Genomic DNA, 18806 nt, shown 5'->3' with positions numbered 1-18806 from the left:
CATGACGCCATACATTTGGTCTGCAGTTGTGAGGCTGGCTGGACGTACCGCCAAATTCTCTAAAATGATGTTGGAGGCAGCTTATGTTAGAGAAATTAACATTGAATTCTCTGGCAACAGCTCTGGGTGGACATGCCAATTGTACGCTTCCTCAAACCTTGAGACATCTGTGGCATTGTGTTGTGTGACAAAACCGTACATTTTATAGTGGCCTTTTATTGTCCCCAGCACAAGGTGGACCTGTGTAATGATCATTCTGTTTAATCAGCTTCTTGATATGCCACACCTGTCAGGTGGATGGATTATTTTGGCAAAGGAGAAACGCTCACTAACAGGGATGTAAACAAATATGTGAACATAATTTGAGAAATAAGCTTTTTGTGCATATGGAACATTTGTGATCGATTTTTGTTCAGAGTATATTACACCCAGCACCACCAGCAAACACAGGAATAGGCCTACTGTACTCCAGTCTCTAGGGATTAACAACAAGATCGTAGCAGTCTGGTCCCTTATTGTACGTGCTGTAACCAACAACTCTGAGGATTGTCTAAAACACAAACAGTAGGAGTAGAGCATTCTGGGCTAAACATTTAAACTCTCAAACCGGAAAAGTAGTATTCCATGTTGAATCCCTGTGAAGCTCAGGGTCTTGGTGACACAGGTCATTGTGATAGTGACCAACCTGCATCTGACGGTCACCAGGAGTGTGATTACACTACCCTTGTCAGAGACACTTAAGCCGTGTCTTTGGGGTCACATTTTGTTTTAAAACCCGGCATAGCAAAGATAGCCTGGTCCCATACGGCATACAACTCTTCCATAGGTGTCATGTCATACAATGAACGAACACACAACACAGAGGAGTTAGCTAATTACTGGACTACAAGGCTACAGCAGCAATCCCTGAGATAACGGTGATTGAGGTAGAGTATTTTTGGAACCATTACAAGATTGCTACATGACTGGGTCTCTGATACACATTCATAAACGTTGGGCTTGTCGTGATGAGAAAAAAATAAAGTTGACATTTAATGTTGCTGAAGTTCCGTTTCACAACCAACTGTATCCACGTCTAATACCTGGTAGTGTCATTGATCATTGTTCTACGTCGAAAGCACAGGAGTGGAGCTGAAGCATGATGACGTGATGTGTTCCGAAGGCTGGAGCACAGTACAAGGAGAATCAGCAAGGAGAGAAGGGGGTGTAGAGGGGATTTAGTGGCCATTAGGAGGAAACCTCTTGCTATTCCTTCTCTCTCTCTCTCTCTCAGAAGCACAGAGAGCACGAGGACATGAGCGAGAGACATCAATATCTCATAGGTCTGATTCATTCCTCAGTATGCCGCCTCCCTTGCAGCTGTGAGCGGGGTGTCTGCTAGCACTCCTCAGGCACCCCTCGCTAAGTCGTGAGAAGGGCCAGATGGGGCCACCATGGGACATTAGAGCCCAGAGAGTAGGGCAATCAGCAGGGTAGGCCGGTTTATAACCCAACCCCTTCCCACCCTGGAGATCAGCATGCTCCTTCTTTGTACCAAGACACTTTGGGAAAAGTGCAGTCCAACAAATGATTCTGATCACCAGAAGGCATACTCAACTGTTTACTACACTGAAACACTACATTTGTTTCAGTCAAACAGAAGCCCTGGCTCTTGGTTTGCTATAAAGCTGAAGGATAGAGCTGGTGAAATGTAGATGGAACTTGAGCTGCACAAATCCATTCCCACTTTATTTATTATTTTTTTCCAATGGGCACACTCATTTTGCAAGCGGGGAATAACATTCACCACCCGAATCTACAGTACTCAATACAATGGCAAACTCCACCTTCACTGCCCACGTAGTTTGGCATCCCCTGGCTATTATTCACATTTGGCCACATTCATTATTCAATAAGGTCAATTGAAGAAGACAGCAAAACATTTGACTGAAATTAGAGGCATTGATATTGCATGGAGATTTCAAGAAAAGTCATGCAGATGTAATGGATTTGATTTAAAACGCATACATTTCATTATTGAAGAAATTAAACCGAAGGGGGGTTTGGAAATGATAATACAAGCAACAAAAATACATATTAAATATAATTGATTTCAAGTGTCCTATAAACTTTGCTCAATATTTCATGATTACATAGAAACACAAAACTAAAAAACTATTAGCAGCATATAAACTAGATATTACCAAATGAGTACAAAAATTACTTAATCATTTTCTTAGCTGCCTTTATCGATTTATGCAATTTTATGCCCTTTGTCCATGGCATCACATTGTGGGAACAAAGTGATATGGCTGCGGTATGATTCACTAAGTTTCACCCACCCCTCCATGTCACAGCAAGGCAAGCCAAAAAATAACAAAGATTAATTCATGGCTCTAAGGTGTCTGACAAGCCAAATGTCATAATTTCTGTTTGCCCCTGTAGTACATTTTAAAATGGTAGACATCCGAGTGATCCTTTTATTTTTCTAGGAATAGTCACAATATGACGTGCCTAACGGTCATTTTTGTATTCACGCTGGGCTGAAGCACGTCTGGGTACGCTTGCATTTATGAATTCAAGCCTCTGGAAAACAGTACTGCATCTTGGGAAAGTGGTTGCCATCAGTTTAAACTTTAATACATGACAATCTCTAATGACGTGATAGTAATTCACCGACAATCTTCCTGCACAGTTCTCTGTGCATCAGGAGACCAAGAAGCCAGAGACAAACTGACAACTTGTCTGAAGCCATTTCTTTTACAATCACACACAGCTGAAACACCAGACATACAGAGGCTTCTTATAGACAGGCGTGAGGCAAAGAGGGAACATTGTCTTGATACTACAACAGTTTACTAGAATGAGTCAATACAGAATTGGTTTGGTTTGAGATGAAGCACTATGGACATTCATAATAATGCTCATTTGAAAATGGTCACTCAAGGAACCATAAAATGACAAGCAGAATTATTTTTGAAATATGACCCCGTCGCCTGTAATCATGTAGTGTTGTCAGTATGACACCAACCCGCTCTAAACAGCCATACCACAAACCCATTCACAACACCACCCACCTGCCTACAGAAATGACACTATGATACTGAACTGAGAATGTATGATCACACAGAATATTTAAGGTATCAATGGGTGTCATTGTCTTATGACAGAGTTGTTCGTTATACTCAGAAGTAAGACAATGGAGGTGTACATTTGTTATAAAGAACATATGCAAAATAACGTTTAGAAAGCATGATGAATGTATTGGACAAGATTCATGGGTGGACGAATTATGGACTGGTTTAGACAAGGCAATTCTCACATGAAATAGAGCCAGTGAGAACCATTGCTTACCTGAAAACCATGTGATTGACTGGAAACTGAGTCTCGATGATTCCGGAGGTTCGCACTCTCACCCGCAGTACGTCCGCCTCAGTGGGAATGTATCTGGGAGAGATGATCCGATTTATGTTCTCAAAGAAACTGTGAAAGGCAGATGGAGGAAACGACAGTCAAAACAAACAAAAACAGCTTTAAGAACGTAAATGGTTTAACTGAAGAACATAAAATCAGGCAATGTTGATTAAAAAAAAAAAAAAAAAAAATGTTTTTTTAAAACATGGTGAATTATGTTCAAAATGATATTTTATTGATGCATTAACAACCTCTCTGGGATCGTTCGGGACGCTAGCTTCCCACCTCGCCAACAGCCAGTGAAATTGCAGGGCGCCAAATTCAAACAGAAATCTCATAATTACAATTCCTCAAACATACAAGTATTATACACCATTTTAAAGATAAACTTCTTGTTAATCCAGCCACAGTGTCGGATTTCGAAAAGGCTTTACGGCGAAAGCACACCATGCAATTATGTTAGGTCAGCGCCTAGCCACAGAAAACCATACAGCCATTTTCCAAAGAAGGAGAGGTGTCACAAAAGTCAGAAATAGCTTTAAAATGAATCACTAACCTTTGATGATCTTCACCGGATGGCACTCCTAGGACTCCATGTTAGACAATAAATGTGTGTTTTGTTCGATAAAGTTCATCTTTTTGTCCAAAAACCTCATTTGAAATTGGCGCGATGTTCAGAAATGCATTGTCTCAAACAAACATCTGGTGAAATTGCAGAGAGCCACATCAAATTACAGAAATACTCATCATAAACATTGATGAAAGATACAAGTGTTATACATAGGATTAAAGATAAACTTCTTGTTAATCAGTGCATAACGGAGTAAAAATAAAATTACACTCCAAATGTTTGGGGTCACGTAGAAATGTTCTTGTTTTTGAAAGAAAAGCGCAACTGGCAGCGTCATTAAATAGTACCCGCAAAACACCAGTCTCAACATCAACAGTGAAGAGGTGACTCCAGGATGCTGGCCTTCTAGGCATAGTTCCTTCTCAAACTAGACACTAATGTACTTGTCCTCTTGCTCAGTTGTGCACCGGGGCCTCCAACTCCTCTTTTGCTGTTCTGTGAAGGGAGTAGTACACAGCGTTGTACGAGATCTTCAGTTTTTCGCATGGAATAGCCTTCATTTCTCAGAACAAGAATAGACTGACGAGTTCCAGAAGTAAGTCTTTGTTTCTGGCCATTTTGATCCTGTAATCGAACCCACAAATGCAGATACTCAACTAGTCTAAAGAAGGCCAGTTGAATTGCTTCTTTAAAAATCAGAACAGTTTTCACCTGTGCTAACATAATTGCAAAAGGGTTTTCTGATGATCAATTAGCCTTTTAAAAAATTAGAAACTCAGATTAGCTAACAACCTGCCATTGGAACACAGTAGTGATGGTTGCTGATAATGGGCCTCTGTACGCCTATGTAGATATTCCATTAAAAAAACAAATCTACCGTTTCCAGCTACAATTGTCATTTACAACATTAACAATGTCTACACTGTATTTCTGATCAATTTGATGTTATTTTAAAATGGACATAAAATGTACTTTCAAAATCAAGGACATTTCTAAGTGACCCCAAACCTTTGAATGGTAGTGTATGTATATATGATGAGTTGTATGAGTATATGGTCTCCGAGGCAGTTTAATGAGTAACTTGTACTGAGCGAGAGAGAGAGAGAGAGACGGGAGAGAAATCTAAATGAAGCAGTCATTTGGGAGTGTGGGATCCACCACCAGAGGACAGTCCACCAAGTGGCTGGCTAGGTGGGATCCACCACCAGAGGACAGTCCACCAAGTGGCTGGCTAGGTGGGATCCACCACCAGAGGACCAGCATTCTAATTTATGTGATGAAACAAACGTCCACACAAAAAGTATTCTGTGAGAGATGCTTTGTGTTGAACGTGTTCATAGAAAACTCACTTCATCCGTAGGATCCACGGGGACTTGAGTCAGAAGATGTCCATAGTGATAAGGGATAGTCAAAAACATCCAAAACTGTGAATGGTGTTAAAACACACCAAGCCTTAGGGAAATGGCCAGTCTCTAGAATTTGCAATTATAAAGCATGTTCCGTATCAACACACCTTCAAGGCTTTTACTCATTGTATGCAAATCAGGTTCATGAGCCATATCAACGCAAGCTTTTTACTGGAATACTTTGAAGGTATAATGGCATAGCTCTGTTACCATAGCCTGACTGTTTCAGCAGAGCTCTAAAAGCAAAGTCCTTTCCATAAGAGAGAACTCATCATTAGAACACGTCAAAATAACAAGTCACTTCTCATGCCACAATAAAAAGGTACAGACAACCATTAGAAGGGAAAGGCCAAATGAGTGGTGTTGATCTAAGGGGGGAGGAATAACATGACATATTGGAGCTGACCTTTTGATCACACAGCAATTAGCACTTCTCACAAAGCAACACACACAAGCTGGCGCAGTAGAGAATGTCACAAAGCGCTGTAAACTGATACCTAGAGGGTGCGACAGAGGCTTCCGCCAACCACCTTTCTACCCACGCTGCACTACACCGCCACGAGCCAGGCATTCGTGACATTCCGGTCCAGTCTCATTGTGTCATCCACCAAAGATGCACACCCACCCCCTCCCTCCATCCTCACACCCTCCTCGAATGCAGCACTCCCTACATGGCACTGGTGATTTTGAGTTGTGGCCAACAGGCCCTGGGTTCAAATAGTATTAGTTCCCATTCAAATACATTGAGCGTTTGATTGAACCTGGCCTGGAGTGTGCCGGGTGTGCAGAGGCTATTCCATTGGCCCCCAAGACAAGTTCAATTGAGCGCAGCTAAAGTATGCGAAAGAAGATGAATACCATTTCAACCCAGGTCTGGTGGCCATGAAGCCCACGCCAAACTGTCCACTGTCCGGCAGGCCATAGTGGCATGTCAGTGGGCCACGGAGGCCCAGACTACAGGGGCGGGAGCTCCAGGCAGGCTCAGCTGCAGTGGGGGGGGTTGATCCAACCTAGCACCCTCAAACAGGACACCAAGCCTGGGTACGGTCATGACACCCACTGCTATCCTCTGCTGGGCTGCTGTCTTGAAGGATCGGGAGTTTGGAAGCAGAGCTTCAAAGTGATGGGGATGGACTGTACAAGCAGTTCTTTTCAGCTTGGGTTAGCAGTGTTTACAGAAGCCAACAGTTCCAGTTCCTCAGCCTCCTCTAAAACCCAGTGGAACAGTAAAGAACTACAGGTCAGGACAGTTGATTCAGAACAGGTCTGTATGAAAAAAAACAGTTGTCTCTTCTACATGTAAGCTGTCAGTTTACTGTATAGCCTCTTGGACAGTCTCAATACTTAAGTTTCCTCTCCTCATTACCTTTCCTGTCACAATACTCTAGAATGGCTTCCTCTCCTCATCACCTTCCCTTCATGACTACCGATGAGTGAAAGGTTTCCATTATATTGCTTTCACCTGAAGTGACCTGCGAGATCAGTGATCGGCAGAGGAGAGAAGACCAGGAAAAAACGTTGAGCCTTTGAGTCCATTTTTAAAAGGGCAACAGGGGTTCAGTCAATCATAATTTCCTCCCTTCACAATCCAGAGGAAGTCAAAGTGTGTCACGACCGTCTGATCTGCCAATTCATGTGGAAGAGATCAATTAGAACAGGAGGTCTAACAGACAGAGGACAGACCGGGGAGAGAGCTGGGACAGAGGTAATCCTTAGTCATATCAAGGGTGTCTGAAATGGAACCCTAAACCCTAGTGACTAAAGGGTTCTGATCTAAAGTGGTGCACTATAAAGGGAACAGGGTACCATTTTAGATGCAGACAGACTCTTTATTTACGTGTGGTCTAAGGACAGTGGGAGAGAATGGGAGGTAGAGAGCTGGGAAGAAAGAGGTGATCCTTAATGTCACATCACAACTCCCGCTCCCAGCCAGAGGAGGAGACACTAGGAGTCCCGATAATGAAGTTGTCATGGTGGACTGGTCTTTCCTCAGTTTGGGAAGATACTTAACACTTGGACCCTCACACGAAAGAACCCGGCACCTGTTGTTTCACTGATAAGAGCACCCGCCCTTTCACTTTTACATATACACAGAGTACAAAACATTACAAACACCAGCTCTTTCCATGACATACTGACCAGGTGAATCCAGCTGAAAGCTATGATCTCTTACTGATGTCAATTGTTAAATCGGGTTAAAGAAGGATTTTTAAGCCTGGAGACAATTGTGAAATGGATTGTGCATGTGTGCCATTCAGAGGGTGAATGGGCAAGACAAAAGATTAAGGTGCCTTTGAACGGGGTATGTTAGTAGGTGCCAGGCGCAACGGTTTGAGTGCGTCAAGAACTGCAACATTACTGGGTTTTTAAACGCACAACAGTTCCCTGTGTTTATCAAGAATGGTCCACCACAGATGGACATCCAGCCAACTTGACAACTGTGGGAAGTATTGGAGTCAACATGGGGTCAGCATTCCTGCGGAACGCTTTTGATACCTTGTAGAGTCCACGCCCCGACAAATTGAGGCTGTTCTGAGGGCAAAAGGGGGTGCAACTCAAAAGTGTGTGTGTGCACCTCTGCTGGCTTGCCTCTGAAGCTAAGCAGGGTTGGTCCCTGGATGGGAGACCAGGAGCCCTTTATCATGACTCAGTTCTATTACATTACATTACACGAGTCATTAGATGACAGCATCTTCTGTTAATTAAGATCTGCGACACTCGGTCTGAACATTAACACGTCACTTGCAGTACGGCTTTGGAAGCAAAAGGAACTTTCATATTAGCAATAAATCATTTTCCAAAATCAAAAGGTTCAATTGATACACACCTTTATATGGTTAGGGTTCCCACTTGGCCATATTTTCATGTTACAGCGCTTGTTTACAGAAAACAGACAGAGTGAACTACCTGTGCTATTTAGCCATCTGCGTCTCCGAACACCTGTTTGTAAACAGAAGAGACACCACAAACATGTTGTCACTAAAAAAATAAAATAAAAACTGTCCGCTGCAACTGTCCCCCCTACAGTAAGTGTTATTATTGTGATGTGAAAGTATAGGCATTTATGTTTCTAGAACCGTGCCGCAATTGAGAATCAATTCACGTTTAGATGGAATATTTGGCTGTTTCGGCTTCCAGAGCCAATTCATCCTTTAAACAGAACATGTAAGGTCCTTGGACTAAGGAGTAAGGTTAGGTTCCTTTAAGCCATTATTGGGCTAGGAGATCAGATGCTGCTGGAAGTGGTGTTGGAGGGTCAGTAGGAGGCACTCTGGTCTAAAAAAGATGAATGCCCCAGGGCTGTGATCGAGACATTGCACTGAGTAGGGTTCCGTCTTTTGGATGGGACATTAAACGGGTGTCCTGACTCTGTCTTCACTAAATATTCCCATGGCACTTATTGTTAACAGTATGGGGGGGTTAACCCCGGTGTCCTGGCTAAATTTACAATCTGGCCCTCATTCTATCATGGCCACATCATCCCGAGCTTCCAATTGGCTCATTCATTCCTCCTCCCCCCCTTCTCTCCCATGTAACTACTCCCCAAGATCATTGCTGTAAATGAGAATGTTCAGTCAACTTACCTGGTAAAATAAGGGCACATTCTTTTAAATACTTTTTTTTTATCAAATAAAACTCACGACATCAGTGTGAAACATAACTAAAGAGAGCAGAGCAGAATGCTTCCGCCGTTAACCCAAACCATAATCCACACTTCACTTGAACAACACCCCATTCAGCAAAGGTAATGTCCCTGAAAACAAGGCATAAAGAGGCACTAAATTGGGATTTGATGACACTTGAAACAAAATGTCATAAAAACCCGCCACACTTCACATGAAGCGCCTAATTGCGTCGCTCACCAAGGACGTGGTGCCATGTCCCATCATATCACATGCTTAGAAACACAGCTGATCAACCCCCACAACAGAGGACGTGGTGCTATGTCCCATCATATCACATGCATAGAAACACAGCTGATCAACCCCCACAACAGAGGACGTGGTGCTATGTCCCATCATATCACATGCTTAGAAACACAGCTGATCAACCCCCACAGAGGACGTGTGTCTGACACCAGAACAATAAAATAATAACTATTCTGAGCATGACCTCAGTTCAGGGCAGGGGCCTGTTTTGGGAACATGTAAAACACACACATGCCTCCAACTACAGAATGACATCATGGTGTTTAAGTAGCCATCTACATAAGCAGTCTAATATACAGGAGTATATTCAAAAAGAAGACAAATCGAGAATAAACTGGTGCAGATTAAATTGGAGCTGGGTAACGTCACAATACATGTGGATCCACCACCAACCCCTCTGGCTGGCAATCCCATACATAGCCCTCTGATGCCACCTTAGCAACAAACCCATACATAGCCCTCTGATGCCACCTTAGCGGCAATCCCATACATAGCCCTCTGATGCCACCTTAGCAACAAACCCATACATAGCCCTCTGATGCCACCTTAGCGGCAATCCCATACATAGCCCTCTGATGCCACCTTAGCGGCAAACCCATACATAGCCCTCTGATGCCACCTTACCAACAACTGCCCCCCAGGTGGTGGGTAAAGTAAAGCTGAATTGCTGTGAAGCAGAACACGTGGCCGCTGCTTAGTTCATAACGCAGACAGTCAGGAGTCTTTTAACCAATTATCCCAATCACAACACGCCTCTGTAAATAGTAGTATGTACACAATCCCCGGTTATCGTCCCCTCACTTGCTCACTAGACACACAAGCATTTCAAACTTAATTCTCATGTCTTTTTTTCCATGTCCTTTTTGAACCAACCACCACGTTTACAAAGATATTCCACAGGCATTACATTATAATGAAGGACCAATTAAAAATGTCAATTCAGCAAAATGTCAGGAGAATCATTTCCTGTGACGGATGTATTTTTTTGCTACAATCCCATTATGTGCATATCGACGAGGAAGTAAGCAAAGGCTTCCCTTGTATGACCTGTGAGGATCCACACGGTCTAGTCAGTCTGAACGAGGTGGGACAGCGCAGATACAACATGCGTCACGACACCAGTAGCACGATTCTTGATTTTCCACGGCAAAGAAGAAAAGCAGCCACGAGACAGACTATTAAACTCTATGAGCCTTGAAGAACCTGCTTTATGTCATATGCTTTCTGCTATACCGTCAATTATAGGATGTGAGTGACGACAGTGAAAAAGACCACATTGCTGCTACCTCACTCTCCAATAGAGGTTGATTTTATATATATATATATATATAGTGTGTTAAAACCAAAACGCAGCATTTCTATCAACTTCCACTGTTTCACCATGAAATTCAGTGAGCTCCATATGTGGTTTCCTTGACATGATAATACTTCAGAGAACTGTGATACTGAGTACAGTGACAACACTACATGTAAGGTACTCACTAGAGCGCGGAGTCATTCAGTTGGAACTCGTAGCCCCTGGCAGCTGCAGCTCTCACACCCTGGTCGGCCCAGAGAGCACAGAAAGACAGGGCCACAAACGGCAGCAGCTCCCCGTCCTCCCCGAAACACTGGCCACAGGACAGCACAGAGCGGGCATGGGCCTGTATGGGGACAACAGGCAGAGGGCTTCATGATCACCGATACTCCAGGGCAGTGGTTCCCAAACTTTTTATAGTCCCGTACCCCTTCAAACATTCAACCTTCAGCTGCGTACACCCTCTAGCACCAGGGACAGCGCACCCTCAAATGTTTTTTTGCCATCATTGTAAGCCTGCCCCACACGCAAAATGATACATTAAAACATAAGAATGAGTGGGAGTTGTCACAACCCGGCTCGTGGGAAGTGACAAACAGCTCTTATAGGACCAGGGCACAAATAATAATCAATCATTTTGCTCCTTATTTAACCATCTTACATATAAAACCTTATTTGTTCATCAGAAATTGTGAATAACTCACCACAGGTTAATGAGAAGGGTGTGCTTGAAAGGATGCACATAACTCTGCAATGTTGGGTTGTATTGGAGAGTCTGTCATAAATAATTTCTCCCAGTCTGTGCCTGTATTTAGTTTTCATGCTAGTGAAGGCTGAGAATCCACTCTCATATAGGTACATGGTTGCAAAGGGCATCAGTGACTTAACAGCGCAATTTGCCAAGGCAGGATACTCTGAGCGCAGCCCAATCCAAAAATCTGGCAGTGGCGTGTGATTAAAATCAATTCTCACAGAATCGCTTGTTGTAATTTCAATGAGGCTTTCTTGTTCAGTTCATCGGTAAGTGGACTGGAGGCAGGGCATGAAAGGGATAACGAATCCAGTTGTTTGCATCATCCGTATCGTGAAAGTACCTGCGTAATTATTCACCAAACTCACTCAGGTGCTTCGCTATATCACATTTGACATCGTCGGTAAGCTTGAGTTCATTTGCACAAAAAAATAAATAAATCATACAATAATGTAAAGACCTGTGTGTTGTCCTTGTTAATGCAGACAGAGAAGAGCTCCAACTTCTTAATCATAGCCTCAATTTTGTCCCACACATTGAATATAGTTGTGGAGAGTCCCTTTAATCCTAGATTCAGATCATTCAGGCGAGAAAAAACATCACCCAGATAGGCCAGTCGTGTGAAAAACTCATCATGCAAGAGGTTAGACAAGTGAAAATTATGGTCAGTAAAGAAAAGTTTAAGCTCGTCTGTCAATTTAAAAAACAAACGTGTCAATACTTTGCCCCTTGATAACCAGCACACTTCTGTATGTTGTAAAAGCGTTACATGGTCGCTGCCCATTTCTTTGCATAGTGCAGAAAATACACGAGAGTTCAGGGGCCTTGCTTTAACAAAATTAACCATTTTCACTGTAGTGTCCAAAACATCTTTCAAGCTGTCAGGCATTCCTTTGGCAGCAAGGGCCTCTCAGTGGATACTGCAGTGTACCCATGTGGTGTTGGGAGCAACTGCTTGCACGAGCGTTACCACTCCACTATGTCTCTCTGTCATGGCTTTTGCACCTTCAGTACAGATACCAACATGAGCAGCAGCTACATTTAGCTACATACGGACCGTTAGTGGAATTCCCGCGAGAGAGTAACGGTTAATGTGATTGGATATTAATTATTTGACTAGGCTACCTGTATTTGACATTGTGTTGTTATTTCACTGAAACACTAGATGGTTTCATTTTATTTTTGGCAGTGAAACGAGGCTAATCAGGAGAAAGTTTTTTTTTTTTTAAGTTTAAAAATATATATATATATTTAAATGTGAATCAGATTTTTATTTGGCGTACCCCCGACGGCATTGCCCCAGTTTGGGAATATGATGAAAATGTGCTGTCTCGGGTCGTGTTCATTAGGGAATGAAAGACATATGCTTTTTATTTGAGTTTTGCTATGTAAAATGAGTGTTTCTTATTGGACTAGTCCAGGTAGTCCCTCTCGGTTTCAGTCTTTTCTTCCATTTGGTCTTAATGAACAACCCAACTAAATCATAATGACAGATGTAGAAGATAAATGCCAGTCCCTGTGTCCACTTGTCGTTATTAGTGAGGTCAAGAAAGATGTATGAGGCAAAGAGGCCTTTAAACTTCGAGATATGGCTTGTGATCGTGTAAGGGACATAGCTAGGAGAATACCAGAGCAATGCTGACATCTAACGTGACATCTGAGCGCTACAGTTTCAAAAAGAGGAAACTATGACCATGGGCAGAGATGTACGTCTAAAACTGGGCTGACTAGTTACACGGTATGATCCTGTTAGGTCAACATGTGTTAAATGGGGGTACAGAATGTGTTGCATCATTACTAGAGGGTGTGAATAGAGACCATATTTCAATAATGTGTGCTGTATCTGTATGATAGAAGACCACAAATGGTCTTCTGGCTAGTACCCTCTGCTAGTTGTGGTTTATGTATCTGTTGCCTGGAGTAACTATGTATTTTAAATTGTCAAATCAAAAAGGCCCTAACAAGGTGGTCAGTAAGTAGCTCACATGAGATGATGCTCCAAGACTAGCTGCTAGCTCTTCTCCCTCACCTTGTTCTTCTTGTTGGCCAGATTAATCCTCAGCAGTCCCATGCCGCGCAGCACAAACTTCATGGAGGTCAGGAGGTTATCCAGCACTGCAGCCTGTGAAGGGAGGGAGTTTGAGTTTTATTTCGGTATACATGGCAGCTAAAATCTGAAGTGTGAATACATCAAGAAAGACAAGTAAATCAATAAATATGTTCACTAATCGAGAAAGTTCAGTAGTCTGATGGAATCACTCATGGAGGGCTCAGTTTAAATACTTCGGATGGGGAGTGAGATGGAGGGAGAGAGAGGGGTGACTATTGAGCACTGGGACTGGGCTATTCTTCACAACACTGCAGATAGAACAAAAATTTGAATGATTCCCTATTCTACCAGACAGATATTCATGCCTGTTCTATGTGAATGTTCAATAACATAACACCCACCTTTACAGACCCCTAGCTAAGGACAATACACAGTAAAAAAAACATGGTTTGAACAGTATACCTAGCATTATATAGCTACCATTAACCGCACCAAAGCTGTTCTACCTCCATGGTCTGATTGGTAGGAGGTAGAATCACCTTTCCCAAACCCCAGCCCCCATACATCCAGACGCAACAACTCCCTCCCTAAACTCCCAAGTGGAGTCACTATCAGCTACATCAGTGCCCTGTCCAGCCCAAACACTATTCGATTAAGCATCAGTAAGAGCATTTTCTTGCAGAATGGAAGCATACAGTATTAATCGAGGGCAGTATGCATTGATCATGGTATCGTGACTGTTGAATACAGCCTTTTTAAGCCAACAACATAACAGGCTATGGGCCTGTCTGGGTTCTTTAGAATAGTGAGAATGTAGTGTAACAAAGCCAAGAATCCCCTTTAAAGAAAAAAACAAATACCACAACACATTCGAGAATCTCTGCCAAGGAGGGTAAAGCGTGCAGTACCTTGAAGCTAATAAGCTCTGGCTTGGAGAAGCCATGACTGTGGATGATCTTCATCTGCTTGACCATGGTACTCTTACCACTCTCTGCAGCACCTGGAACAAAGTAGTCATCACATCTGTGCAATCTAATGCCAACTTAAATCACAAACATAAATACATTAAATATATTCTGCAGTGACATGGTTGGCCATATCTGTGATTTGTAACCAACCTGGTCTCAGAGCATTTCGTATTTTTTTGTACATAAATCCAAGACACCACATTTAGTATGATATGTTACGTTTCTTATGGTATGTATTCATTTGTGGATGTCCATCACCCATTTCGTATGATATGTTAAGAATTACAATTTCTAATTACATGTTACGACTCTGCAAAACATTTCATATGTTACAAATTCCAGGTAGGTGGCTAAGGTTAGCTAGCTCGCTAACTTTAGAGTTAAATTCCTAAACTTGTTTAAAGGGTTAAGGTTATGGGAAGGGATCGCTAACATGCTCGTAGTTGCAAAATATCAAGTAGTTAAAAAGTTGACAATTAGCTAAAATGCTAAAGTTGTACATGCTGAGATTCTAAATTATCTAGCAACCATTTGCATTATAAGGTTAAGTTTAGGAGTTAGGTTAAAGGGTTAAGGTTAGGCAAAGGGCTAGCTAAAATGGTTAAGGTCAGGGTCAGTGTTGGAAAAATACCCAACCTTCATACTTGAATATAAGTAAAGATTCCTTAATAGAAAATGACTCAAGTAAAAGTGAGTCACCCAGTAAAATAGTACTGAGTGAAAAAGTCAGAGTATTTGGTTTTAAATAGGCTTAATTATCAAAAGTAAATGTAATTGCTGTAATTTTTTGGGTGACCTGGCCAAATTCACACTGTAGAAATATGAGTTATAGATCTATTACTCTAGTTGAACGCAAGTCTAAGAAGCGGTAGATCTGTTCTTTTGCGTCTTCAAATGGCTAAAATAACTTTGGGATTATGGAAAATATATATCACAAGGATTTAGATGGTTGAATGATTCTCTACACTAGAGCAGCTTATTTTGTTAAACTGAAATTAGGCAAACTACAAAATTGTAACACGTAAAGTGTTGGTGCCATGTTTCATTGGCTGAAGTAAAAGATCCCAGAAATGTCCCACACACAAAAAGCTTATTTCTATCAAATTTAGTACATCCCTGTTAATGAGCATGTCACCTTTGCCAAGATAATCCATCCACCTGACAGGTGTGGCATATCAAGAAGCTGATTAAACAGCATCATTACACAGGTGCCCTTGTGCTGGGGACAATACAATGCTTATCTAAAGAATTTGCAGTTTTGACACAATGCCACAGATGTCGCAAGTTGAGGGGAAAGGGGGGATATTTAGTCAGTTGTCCAACAATGTATTCAACTGAAATGTGTCTTCCGCATTTAACCCAACCCCTCTGAATCATAGAGGTGTGGGGGGCTGCCATAATCAACATCAACGTCTTCGGCACACAGGGAACAGTGGGTTAACTGCCTTGCTCAGGGGCAGAACGACAGATTTTTACCTTGTCAGCTCGTGGATTCGATCCAGCAACCTTCCGGTTACTGGCCAAACCCTCTAACCACAAGCCATGCAATTGGCATGCTGACTGCAGGAATGTCCACCAGAGCTGTTTCCAGAGAATGTAATGGTCATTTCTATACCATAAGCCACCTCCTACATTGTTTTAGAGAATTTGGCAGTATGTCCACCTGGCCTCACAACTGCAGACCACGTGTAACCACGCCAGGCCCTCCAGATCCAGCTTCTTCACCTGCGGGATCGTCTGAGACCAGTCACCCAGACAGCTGATTAAACTGTAGGTTTGCACAATCTATGAATTTCTGCACAAACTGCCAGAAACTTTCTCAGGGAAGCTCATCAGCATGCTCATCGTCCTCACCAGGGTCTTGACCTGACTGCAGTTCAGCACCGTAACCTACTTCAGTGGGCAAATGCTCACCTTCGATGGACACTGGCACGATGGAATGGTGTGCTCTTCACGGACGAATCCCAGTTTCAACTGTACCGGGCAGATGGCAGACAGTGTGTATGGCGTTGTGTGGGCAAGCGATTTGTGGTTGTCAACGTTGGGAACAGAGTGCCCCAGTGGTGGTGGGGTTATGGTATGCCCAGTCATAAGCTATGGACAGCGAACACGATTGCAATTTATCGATGGCAAATTGAATATGAAGAGATCGAGGCCCATTGTCATACCATTCTTCCGCCGCCATCACCTCATGTTTCAACATGATACTGCACGGCCCCATGTAGCAAGGATCTTTACACAATTCCTGAAAGCTGAAAATGCCCCAGTTCTTCCATGGCCTGCATACTCACCAGACTTTACTCACCAGAAATGTCACCCATTGAGCATATTTGTGATGCTCTGGATCAACAGCATGTTCAAGTTCCCACCAATATTCAGCAACTTTGCACAGCCATGAAGAGGAGTGGGACAACATTCCACAATCAACAGCCTGATCAACTCTAAGCGAAGGAGATGTGAAGGAGATGTGTTGCACTGCATGAGGAAAATGGTGGTCACACCAAATACTGACTGGTTCTGATCCTCGGCCCTACCTTTTTTTTTAAGGTATGTGACCAACAGATGCATATCTGTAATCCCAGTCATGTGAAATCCATAGATTAGGGCCTAATGAATTTATTAAAAATTTACTGATTTCCTGTAACTCAGTAAAATCTTTGAAATGGTTGCATATCACATTCATATTTTTGTTCAGTGTATTACAGTTTTAGCAACCAATGGCGGAGCAATTTCTGCAGTGTAACTAAGTATCAAAAGTATACATAATTTTAAATTCCTCATTAAGCAAACACAGCACCAACACTCATACATTTACAAACAAAGCATTTGTGTTTAGTGAGTCCACCAGATCAGAGGCAGGAGATGACCAGGGATGTTCTCTTGATAATTGTGTGAATTGGACACTTTTCTTGTCCTGTTAAAACATTCGAAACGTAAAGAGTACTTTTTTGTGTCAGGGAACATGCACGGAGTAAAAAGTACATTATTTTCTTTAGGAATGTAGTGGAGTAAAAGTAGTCAAAAATATAAGAGTACAGATACCACAAAATAACTACAGTAGTAGGGCCTACTTCAAAGTATTTTTTCTTAAGTACTGTACATAATTGGGAAGGGTTAGCTAACATGCAAAGTATATCAAAAGTAGTTCAAAAGTAGCCTAAATGATAATTATCCATTTGGATTTCTAGAAATTTGCATTATACCCACCCAGCCAAACTCCTTTCAATTTTGCATCGGTCTCAAGTAACCATACCAAAGATAACTTATCGTACTTAAGTGTCTCGGATTTCCATACAGAATAATACAACATTCTGAGACCAGGTTGTTGCAACACATACACACTGCACGCACACAAACTTACCAAGTAGCAATATTTTGATCACGTTCACCTCAAGCTTGGCTTGTTCAAACAAATCTCGTTCTATATTAGAGCTTTGAATTTTCGCCCTTTTCTCATCCTCAGTAACGTCGGGTACGGGGTGAATGCAAATTGATCTCACGCACATCTAGGTTTGAAATGTCAATTTTAGTCGAAGATACAGTATGTTCTATTAGAATGTCGCATAACGACTGGCCGGAGATGTTTGCTTGATTTAAAATGTATTGAAAACAAATGAGGTTTACACATTAAACACAAACAAAGACAACATTTTGATATACCTGCAGAGGAGCTGGCAGAATATTGAAAAAGCGGAACATCTTTGAGGTAGCCTACCGCATAGAGCTCAACGTTTGCTACAAACTGGGGCTGAAAATACAACACGAGATAAAGAGAAATGAGGTAAGCCTAAAGAACAGGGAATATGTCCAGTTAATTTCTATAGGCTATATTACTCAAAGGTTAAATCGTGCAGTTTAGCGTTACACATGGGAGGTGACCTAACACATAACACCTGTGCATTATTAGTGGAGATCCGTGCTCATTTCATGAAGAAACCAATCACGCGCGCGAGACTGAAGCGAAACTTAATTAAAGCCTACAAATACCTATTACAGTGTTCTATAACTAAGTTGATCACTTTATTTAAACAAACACATGCATAGTGCTGTATAATAAGCTTTATGATACATTACGTGCTCTTGTAAAACAAACCACTATATAGCCTCAACATGGTTAAAACTAGAATGTTTACATCATGGATGGTTAGTCCTTGCATCCATAGCTCTGTCTATGAATTTGAGTGGTTCCATTTCTCCAGCCCCATCCCTCAGCTTTTTACTAAAACAGGGGCGGGGTGATTTTGTTATTGTTTTAACTGCTGATTGCCACTGTAACGCCTCGATCACACGGATATCATTTTAGCGTTTTACGGACACCAGAAGTACATTAATTTACAATGGAACACTGTGTTTACCTTGCAGCATTGCGTTACAGTGTGTTCTGTGTGGTGCATACATTGGATTTGTCGAACATATGCATCAAATTGTATGCGTAGACGGT

At 42.1% G+C, this 18806-nt stretch overlaps 1 protein-coding gene across 2 annotated transcripts in view; it reads right to left on the bottom strand.

Annotated features, from left to right (window-relative positions):
* LOC106606440 (guanine nucleotide-binding protein G(o) subunit alpha) overlaps window positions 1–18245 on the bottom strand; it is a 31990-nt gene extending 13745 nt beyond the window's left edge. For both annotated transcript variants that reach the window (XM_014202653.2, XM_045721303.2), the window contains exons 1-6: window positions 18026–18245; window positions 17727–17871; window positions 14306–14397; window positions 13377–13469; window positions 10782–10942; window positions 3334–3462 (exon numbers count right to left, since the gene is read on the bottom strand). In XM_014202653.2, the coding sequence (XP_014058128.1) occupies window positions 3334–3462; window positions 10782–10942; window positions 13377–13469; window positions 14306–14397; window positions 17727–17871; window positions 18026–18064 (659 nt within the window). In that variant the 5' untranslated portion in view covers window positions 18065–18245. The remainder of the gene's footprint in view (window positions 1–3333; window positions 3463–10781; window positions 10943–13376; window positions 13470–14305; window positions 14398–17726; window positions 17872–18025) is intronic.
* Window positions 18246–18806: the final 561 nt, after the last annotated feature.

This window comes from Salmo salar, chromosome 06, assembly GCF_965601325.2.
Source record: "Salmo salar chromosome 06, fSalSal1, whole genome shotgun sequence".
Taxonomy (NCBI): Eukaryota; Metazoa; Chordata; class Actinopteri; order Salmoniformes; family Salmonidae; genus Salmo; species Salmo salar.
The sequence above is the reverse complement of the archived record's forward strand: the minus strand, read 5'-3'. Positions and strand labels throughout refer to the sequence as shown.